Below are 10480 nucleotides of genomic sequence, written 5' to 3' on the forward strand. Positions count from 1 at the left end.
TTAATTGCATTTATTCAGTCATAAAAAGAATCACAATTTCTGCAGCATTATTCATCTAAAATACTAATTTAGAGAGATTAAAGTTAAATGAACCAAATAAATTATTATAATAAAGCATCAATAAAGCCACTGAGACAATACTTTGTCAATGTCCAACATTTAATTAATGTCCATAGATTGATTCAAGTCTGTCAAGCATCACTATGATGCGCAACTATAAAGTCATGTGACTTACAATGTCCATTAAGACAATATACAGCTATTGTTTTTCTTCATAGGAGACCTTTTCCGCGCCCCTGCACTTTCTCTTGTCATTGTTTGCCTCCGTCTGCTAAGTGCCGGGCTGACACGGCTCGGTAACTTCAGCTGCTGAAGCAAGTCCCGAAACACCGCAGTTACATTGTCGCCAGTGCGCGCGGACGTCTCCACGAACCCCGCGCCCCAGTCCTCCTCCACCGTGCGCATCACTTCGGCAGTGGCCTGGCGACATCGGCTGTCCAGGTCTGATTTATTCTCTATCACCGTGATGCCTGTAAATGTAACCCCTTTTAACTCCAGAATCTCCTCACGGAATCGCTGGAGCTCTTCCAGGGAGTGCGGTTCGTCGGCCGCGTACACCAGCGCAAACGCGTCCCCAGTGCGGATGCACAGAGCGCGCATCGCTGGAAAGGCGTAACTGCCGCTCGTGTCCAAGATCTCAATGCGCACCCTCGCACCTTCCGTGTCGTACTCGAGCGAGTGAAGCTCCTCCACGGTGCGCGTGTATTTGGAGTCGAAGCGATCCTGCAAGAAGCGGGTGATCAGGGCGGTTTTCCCGACCCCTGCGGCTCCCAGAAACACAAAGCGCACTGTTCGATCCTCCCGAACCGTCAGAGACATCCTTTGATTTGTTAAATGGCTCTGACAACACTCGTTTATTGTTCGTTTAAAGATGTGAGTTAGGTAGGAGTGTTCCAATTCAACGCATCTAGAATGAAAACTTCAGACTTTTAGATGAGCAAAGATTCAATAGGAAGAGCAATACTCCGGTCTTCGCGTGTTCTTATAGCATCGAGATCAGGCACTAGGAGTGTAGGGACGCTGCCCTTATATTACCTGAATGTGCGCCCTACGTAGGCTACTACTCTGCTGTAGCCAATGGAAACGCGAGTGAGGATGGGTTTCTGCGCTGTAGTGTTTCAGCTTGCCTACGTTTCAAATTGAACCACCTAGTAAACAATGTGTAGTGCTTACTATTTTTAAAGGAATATTCTGGGTTCAATACAAGTTAAGCTCAATCGACAGCATTTGAGGCATAATGTTAATTACCAGAAAATTAATTCCCTCCTTTCTTTAAAAACAAAAATCTGTGTTACGGTGAGACACTTTGCCTACAATGGAAGTGAATGGGGTTCAATCTGTAAACGTTAAAATACTATTTTTAAAGTATAACTACAAGGTGTAAACAATATGTGTGTTAACATGATTTTAGTGTGATAAAATCACTTACTAACCTTTTCTGTGTAAAGTTATATCCTATTTTACAACTTTGTAGCCATGACGACCATGTCCTAATCCCGGTAAATGAAGAACAAACAACTTCAAAGCTCAAATAATACACACGTTTTAACAGAAGAATTAATGTAAGTGCCTTTAAACCCTCCAAAAATTGGCCCCATTCACTTCCATTGTAAGTAGGCTACCTCACTGTAACCTTGATTTTTGCTTTTCTTCTTCTTTTTTTTTTTATTTTTTTAAGGAAAAGGAGGGACGAATCGAAATTATATTTTTGTGGTAATCAACATTTTGCCACAAAAGTTGTCGATTGATCTTAACTTGTATTGAACCCAGAATATTCCTTTAATAAATAGTATGATTATGTTCGGAATAGCACAGGGCCTTTATTACCATACTGATCTGCCCTACGTTCTGCTTAGCTGTAGCCAATGGAAAGGCGAGAACGTGACGTGTGGGTTTCTTTACTGCAGCGTTTTAAAGTTTAAAAGACAGTGGTTATGTTCGGAATTGAATACTGGCATACCACAAAGTAAACAATGTACAGTATACTGCTTAATATTTTTAAGTATGGCTATGTTTGGAATAGCATATTACACTAATCTATCTACAGTAAATAATATGTCAGAATCAGCTTTATTGCCAAGTATGCTTACACATACAAGGAATTTGTCTTGGTGACAGGAGCTTCCAAAACAGCAACAAGACATAGATAATAATTAAAAATAATTAAAAATTGAAAAAATAAATAAATAATTAAATAAATAAATAACATTACAATTGAATAGAAAATAAAGTATATATAGAATACACAATAAGACTATATATATATATATATATATATATATATATATATATATATATATATATATATATATATATATATATATTCACACACATACATACATACACATACACATACATATATACACTTATACACACACAGACACACACATACAAAGCTTAAGATGCTCAAGCATTCCGTAGTTGTGTGCCAAAAAGTTGGCAACCCTACAGTACACATGCTATACACTGTAGAAACAGTAAGAGTAGTATGGCAGTATAGTATTTAGATATTTTGATGTTAGCCAATATTGACATGGGAAAGCCTGACTTTACTGTGAGGTGCACTTTGGCAAAATATGGCAAAGTGTTTATTTTTCCACTTTGGCCTGGATCATGTTAGTAGGTCTCTCTAAAGTAACACCAGGGTTAATTATTGAACTAATGTGAACTAACTGAACTCAATACAAGCATATTATGTTATCTATTATGTTTAATAATAAGGTAACATTTTACTATAAGGTTCCATTTTTTAACATTAGTTAACAACACTAGTTAACATGAACTAACAATTAGCATTATATTTTTAACAGCATTAATTAATCTTTGTTTATGTTAGTTAATAAAAATACAACTGTTCATTGTTAGTTCATGTTAGTTCATAGTACATTAACTAATGATTACAAATGTATTAGTATATGTTTTAAATAACATTAAGATTAATAAATGCAGTAACAATATTTTTCACTGTTAGTTCATGTTAACTAATGTTGTTAACTAATGTTAACAAATGAAACCTTATTGTAAAGTGTTACCAATAATAATTGCCTGACCTTTCAGACTTCTTTATAATTTTTAATCGCACCTTTCTGCACTGACTTGGAACAACAGAACAAAACATTTAACCACTCACCAAAGTACATTTACATGCACAAATTAAAAAAACAAGCAATGATAAGTCTTCAGTGCAAGACTTGTACAGTACCTAGTCTTGTTGATTATTTTTTAAATGATAATATACATTTGTTCAAATCAACTCAGGGATCAGTCCACTAAACTGTATAACACTGTTTTGTAATAATGTATTAAAGGGATAGTTCACCCAGAAATGAAAATTCTCTCATCATTTACTCAGCCTCATGCCATCCAGATGTGTATGACTTTCTTTCTTCTGCTGAACACAAACAAAGATTTTTAGAAGAATATCTCAGCTCTGTCCTTTCAATGCAAGTGAATGGTGGCCAAAACTTTTGAAGCTCCAAAAATCACATAAAGGCAGCATAAAAGTAATCCATACGACTCCAGTGGTTTAATATATGTCTTCTGAAGCAATGCTTTGTTTCTCACTTTGGGTGAGAAAAAAAATCAATATTTCAATCCTTTTTTACTATAAATCTTCACTTTCACAATGTGAAAGTGAACATGGAGATTTATAATAAAAAGGACTTAAACATGTATCTGTTTCTCACCTTGATCTATTATATCGCTTCTGAAGAAATGTATTTAAGCACTGGAGTCATATTGATTACTTTTATGCTGCCTTTATGTGATTTCTGGAGGTTCAAAGTTTTGGTCACCATTCACTTGCATTGTATTGACCTACAGAGCTGAGATATTCTTCTAAAAATCTTCATTTGTGTTTAGCAGAAGAAAGAAAGTCATACACATCTGGGATGGCATGAGGGTGAGTAAATGATGAGAGAATTTTGAAAGATTGACATGACAACAGTATGATTATGCAGAACTGAGTTTAAACACCTCGTGCAGTTTGTTGTCCACATGAAGAAATGAATTGTTTATAAAAGAAGTAGAGTAAATAACAGAGTATTGCTTTCAGTCGCTTAAACTGGGTTTTGACAATTCTCAAAAAATCCTAGACTTCCAAAATCACAGTAAAAACTGTGCATTTTAAAATATAAGTTAAATTAGGTATAAGTAATTGCTTTCTTGTGCTCTCTTTAAAAAGGGCTTAAGGTCTCCTAAAGAAATGGATAGTACTTTTGAAACATACACAGTATATATAAAATCATGACCAATCACATGAGATGAAGAGTCATATCAGTCATATCAGTAACCTTATAACAGCTGTTTTTTTCTACATGGAGAGGATCCGCACATGGCTGCCATGTTGTGAGCATGTGACCAGCCGAATACTACTTGCTTAAAGGAATGTTACGGATTCAATACATGTTAAGCTCAATTGACAATATTTGTGGCATAATGTTGATTATCACAAAAATTTGTTTCGACTCATCCCTTCTTTTCTATAAAAAAAGGAAAAATCTGGGTTTCAGTGAGGCACCTACAATAGAAGTGAATGTGGCCAATGAAAGTGAATGGGGCCAATTTTTGGAGGGTTTAAACACAGAAATGTAAAGCGTATAATTTTATAAAAGCACTTGCATTAATTCTTCTGTTAAAACCCGAGTATTATTTGAGCTGTAAATTTGTTTATATCATCATTTTTACAGTTGATTTAGGGTTTGTTAACATAATATCGTCATGGTAACAAAGTTGTAAAATTGGCTATAACTTTACACAGAAAAGGTTAGTTAGTGATTTTATCACACTAAATTATGTTAACACGCATATCCTTTATGTCTTGTGGCTATACATTTGAAACAGTGAGTATTTTAATGTTCAAAATTTGGCCCCCATTCACTTCCAATATAAGTGCCTCACTGGAACCAAGATTTTTGCTTTTTTGTTTTTAAAGAAAAGGGGGGACAAGTCAAAATAATTTTTTGTGGTAATCAACATTATTCTACAAATTATGTCGATTGAGCTTAACTTGTATTGAACCTGGAATATTCCTTTAATCTCAGTAACCACGCTATAATTTGTATAATTTACAAATGAAATTAATCATGGTTGAAAGTGCATAGTACATTTCTACAATGGCATTTGTAACTGAAAACTATTGCGTTTGAATGACAATGCATCCGTGCCCCTAGGTGTCAGTGTAAGTCCAAAACGACATGCATAAAAAATTATTGAGTGCACCAATGTATGGGTAACATTAATAAGCTAAATCATTAACAGGCTGATTGCCTTCTTACATGTGAAGAAATAATTTAAAATAAGCCCTTTATAGGCCAGCAAAATCCCAAGAAAATTCAAGGATGCTCAGTTGTGTAGCTCTCTTTATTATTAGCAGAAATGTAGGACCATATGCTTTTTTTGTGACATTTCAGGTCAGAAACCTCATCCTGAGGTCAATTATACACACTACTACGTCTCATGAGCTTAAAACGTCAGTGGTGAATGAGGGAGTTCCATGTTATGAATATTAAATTATGGTATCAGATGGTAGTCATGGCAAGACACACAGTAACCTCAGAGGACGGATATTTTCCACACAAACAACATACTGTGCTTAGGTAAGTCTGAAGGTTAAATGCCGTCAATCACATGTGACTCCATCTGTCTATTTACATTTTAATCTGTTATCCATCCATCCATCCATCCATCATCTCAGAATCAGAATGAGCTTTATTGCCAAGTATGCTTACACACACAAGGAATTTGTCATGATGACAGAAGCTTCCAGTGCAAGAGAATGCAATGTATATACATACATACAAACATATACATTTAAACATATATACATATAGTGACATAAAATAATAATAAAAAATAAGATAAAACAGATAAAAAAAGAGGAATAAACAATAGCGCAATAATGTTGTTAGAATGTTGCTATCTATCTATCTATCTATCATCATCATCATCATAGTTAATCTATCTATCTATCTATCTATCTACAGTGTTGGGCGGATTACTTGTGAATTGTAATCAGGTACTGAAACGTATTTTTGAGTGATGTCGTGTGATGTCGCACGATTTTGTTTGCATAAACTCGTACGATTTCATCACATGCAAATACCCGGATGTCTAATGCGGAAGTAAGCGCGAGTTTCGTGCACGAGGCATTAAAGACATGCTTTTTATTATATTATGCCCTTATCCAAACCCCTTATCTATACATAACCATTCAGTAGTGTGTGTAAACACGATAGGAAGCTGTTGTGTGTGACAGAAGCAAGTAATTGTCACGTATTAGATGTAAAGATGTCCAGCGACATCATTGGCTGTAGTGAAAGTTGTGGGAATTAAAATGAGTGCAGTCGCACGATATCATACGAATTAGCCAAATTTAGAAAAGTCGTTCGAATCATGATGGTTTCGCTGTGATAATGTGTTGGTGTCACAGGAAATTGAGACATCAGTGTCCAGTGTTCAGTGGATCAACACCCTAGCCAGTGACCGAATCCGTGTTTACGATATACAACAAAGGGAGGTATGGAGCTAGATGAGATGCACCCTAGATCTCGAGTGTGTGGTCTCAATTTTTGTTATCAAAGAACAGAGGAGGTGACCTTTCCTGTGTAATCTCCAGGATTAGTGTATTGGGGAAACATCCTCTTTACTGCACACGCAAACACAACTTACTTCCCTGGATCCATGATGTACAGTATAAGACCCACTGCCCTCCCACAGCCCACAAGGAAATGCCACATAGTCCACCATCCTTGCTTAGAACCTACAGTTTGTCCTCCCAAACATAAACATTAGAAAAAGCATCATGTAGATCTCAACTGACAAACTGCAAACTGAATGCACAAAGCACTATCACAACAGACCTTCATTTCTGACATTGAATCTTTAAGATAAGCCGACTTGTTGGCAATAAAATAGATGAGAATAGACTTAAAGGTGCACTGAGCCCCCAAAAATTGCAGAGTGCACCTATAAGCCTGAGTTTTTGGCGTGAATGTTCATTGCAAACAAGCTTTTGAATAGGAACAATGGTTTCCTATTGCGTTATTCACACCAGGCCCGACAAATCGGCCGTCGACAATCCAAAGTTGTTTTTACTGAAGAAAACTGATTAATCAATATGAAAAGAGCTTTTTGTAATGTTTCGAGAGTCACTGCTGCTGCAAAATCCAGCACATTGGTGGCGCTAAACAACTGGCATTGGGCGTGCAGATGCTGATGAATTTACACATCCTCGAAAATTATAAACTTAAAACTAAATAGTTGCAATTCATTACTGTAACCCTTTGAACTACAAACAAAAAACTGGTCTGTTTTTGAAAGTCCGCTAATTGAATAAGGGAACAAGAGACCAGAATATCATAGATACTTGGGAGAGGGCTCTTTTGACTTCACCCTGTAAGTAACCAACTCACAACCACCCAGAACAACCTAACATCTCATCTTCAGAAAATGTAAAAAAATCAAGAGTCAATATAGCAGCATTTTCCATCATAGCAATGCCCCTTTCAAACTCTTACACTATGTCTCAATGTCCATTCTTTTTGCATTCTTATGTTCTTGTGGACTTGTTTGACGTCATCACCCACCTCCAAAAAAAGAAAATAGTTAATAGCTTGTTGAATCTACATATCGGAGCACATCTCAAAACTTGCATAGATGCGTTTTACGTCCTCATGTCTTTCAAGGTAGTTAGACAAGACTTATTTTGACAAGAACGAGAATGCATTCTTAGCATTGAGAAACACCGTTAGTTTGGTTGGTTGGCCTTGATTTACACAAATTTGTGGACAATTTAAATTAACAATATTAAATTGTTACATTTTAAATGAATGACATCTGTCATGTGCAGAAGCTTGAAATCCATTGTGGTATTAATACCTATATTCTTCATGTAGCCTACTTGAGTACTTTTTTAAGTTAGAAAAATACAATATGCCATTCCCTCCCCCAAACATTTTAGATGCAAATAAATATTTCTCGGATAGGGGGCTTGGGTAGCTCAGTGGTAAAAGACACTGTCTACCACCCCTGGAGTTTGCTAGTTCGAATCCCAGGGCGTGCTGAGTGACTCCAGCCAGGTCTCCTAAGCAACCAAATTGGCCCAGTTGCTAGGGAGGTTAGAGTCACATGGGGTAACCTCCTCGCGGTCGCTATAATGTGGTTCGATCTCGGTGGGGCGCGTGGTGAGTTGAGCGTGAATGCTGCGGTGGATGGCGTGAAGCCTCCACACGCACTATGTCTCCGTGGCAACATGCTCAACAAGCCACGTGATAAGATGCGCAGGTTGATGATCTCAGACGTGGAGGCAACTGGGATTCGTCTTCTGCCACCTGGACTGAGGCGAATCACTACGCGACCACGAGGACTTAAAAGCACATTGGGAATTGGGCATTCCCAAATTGGGAGAAAAAAGTAAAAAAATAAATAATAATAAAAAATAAATAAATATTTCTCGGGAAAGTAAATATTTGCCGTAACACACTGCAAATTAATCTTACAATAGACCAGAGGGCCTGGGTAGCTCAGTGACTATTGACGCAGACTACCACCCCTGGAGTCATGAGTTCAAATCCAGGGTGTGCTGAGTGACTCCAGCCAGGTCTCCTAAGCAACCAAATTGGCCCAGTTGCTAGGGAGGGTAGAGTCACATGGGGTAACCTCCTCGTGGTCGCTATAATGTGGTTCTCGCTCTCGGTGTGGCACGTGGTGAGTTGTGCGTGGATGCCGCGGAGAATAGCGTGAAGCCTCCACACGCGCTGTGTCTTCGTGGTAACGCGCTCAACAAGCCACGTGATAAAATGCACGGATTGACCGTTTCAGACACGGAGGCAACTGAGATTCATCCTTCGCCACCCGGATTGAGGCCAGTCACTACGCCACCACGAGGACCTAGAGTGCGTTGGGAATTGGGCATTCCAAATTGGGGAGAAAAAAAAAACATACAACAGACCTTTTTCACACTCCTGGATTTGGAATGCAGAAGTAAATGACTGCAGGGTAAACTTCTTTTTTTTTTATTGATTTCAAAACATTTAACATGACAGATGATGGCAAGAATCACATAACAGAAAAAAAAAAAACAACAGATAAGAACACCAACAACAAAACATAAGCCAGAGAGAAACAATTACATAAGGTTGTATAATGTTAGTAGTTATTGCCATTTTAAGGATTTTTTTGTTATTTGTGCCCAACATAGATGTAATATAAGAATCATAATCCACCAAAAAAAAAAAAAAAAAAGAAAGCAGGGGTGTCTTACAGAACAATTTGCATTTCTGATATCACAAATAATGCCATCCATTGAAAGGAAGATGCTAGAATAAACCTTCTATTAAGAAGATTGTGAACAAAACGATTGTTAAACTTGTCATCAGTAATATAAATTCCTTCTAGTGAAACAGTATTGTTTAAGGACATGGAATTAGAAATTTGCACTCCTTTCAGAAGAGTTTTGATACCACTAGGGATGGCCTTTGCTATCATTTTATACTCTTTTGGTGAAGCCCCAAAATTATTATTATTTTTTTAAATCTAAAAATGAGTATATCTGGCCCTGGTCATCTAATAACTGACTAACAGTGTAAATACTATTTGAAGACCATTTCTCAAAAAATAAAGATTTATTTCTACATGTAAAGCTGTGGTTATTCCATATAAAGCACCAATGGGGTGAAAAATTATATTTGTAAATTAATAACCATGACAACAAAGCTTGTTTGTGAAAGTTTGATAACATAATAGGTAGCTTATTAACTGAAAAAGGGCACTGCAACAAAAAATTAATACCACCCAGTTTTTTCAAAATAAAAGTAGTGAAAATATTCCACATTGAGTCAGCTTTTTTATATATATCTTTTTAATCAATTTAACTTTATAACATGGAACAGCGTAAAGTCAACCATGTTCAATCCTCCATCATTAATACTATTTTTTATTCCTTTTATTATTATTATTATTATTATTATTATTATTATTATTATTATTATTTTATGTGGTTTGTTTGTTTTTTTCCATATAAAATTGTATAATAGTTTATCTAGTAGAGAACATGATGATTTAGGACAGTCCACTACAGAGAAGATATATGAAGCTCTTGATAGACCTTGGACAACAAAACTCGACCACTAAGAGAAGCCATGAATTAAATGTATTTTTAATTGTTTCCGTCACGGGGTTTAAGTTGATATCTGTAAGGGCCACATTTGAATTTAAGGTTATTTTAACTCCTAAATAATTAATTACATCTTTAATCTGAATTCCACAAATGACTGATTATTGCAGGGTAAACTTCGACAGCGGCGAATGGGAGTGAATGTGAGATCACAGCAAATATTATTTTCTCTTTAGCTCCAAGAGCAAAATAAAAAAAAAATCCACTATTATATTTTAATGACTTTCCAGAAGAAGAAAAAAAATA

At 36.4% G+C, this 10480-nt stretch overlaps 1 protein-coding gene across 1 annotated transcript; it reads right to left on the reverse strand.

The window, feature by feature from the left end:
- rasd3 (RASD family member 3) lies at positions 1–1039 on the reverse strand. The gene has a single exon (XM_051703239.1). It carries the CDS (start codon positions 877–879, stop codon positions 244–246), a length of 636 nt encoding a protein of 211 aa, XP_051559199.1. The 5' UTR covers positions 880–1039; the 3' UTR covers positions 1–243.
- Positions 1040–10480: the final 9441 nt, after the last annotated feature.

This window comes from Myxocyprinus asiaticus, chromosome 7, assembly GCF_019703515.2.
Source record: "Myxocyprinus asiaticus isolate MX2 ecotype Aquarium Trade chromosome 7, UBuf_Myxa_2, whole genome shotgun sequence".
In the NCBI taxonomy this organism is placed as follows: domain Eukaryota; kingdom Metazoa; phylum Chordata; class Actinopteri; order Cypriniformes; family Catostomidae; genus Myxocyprinus; species Myxocyprinus asiaticus.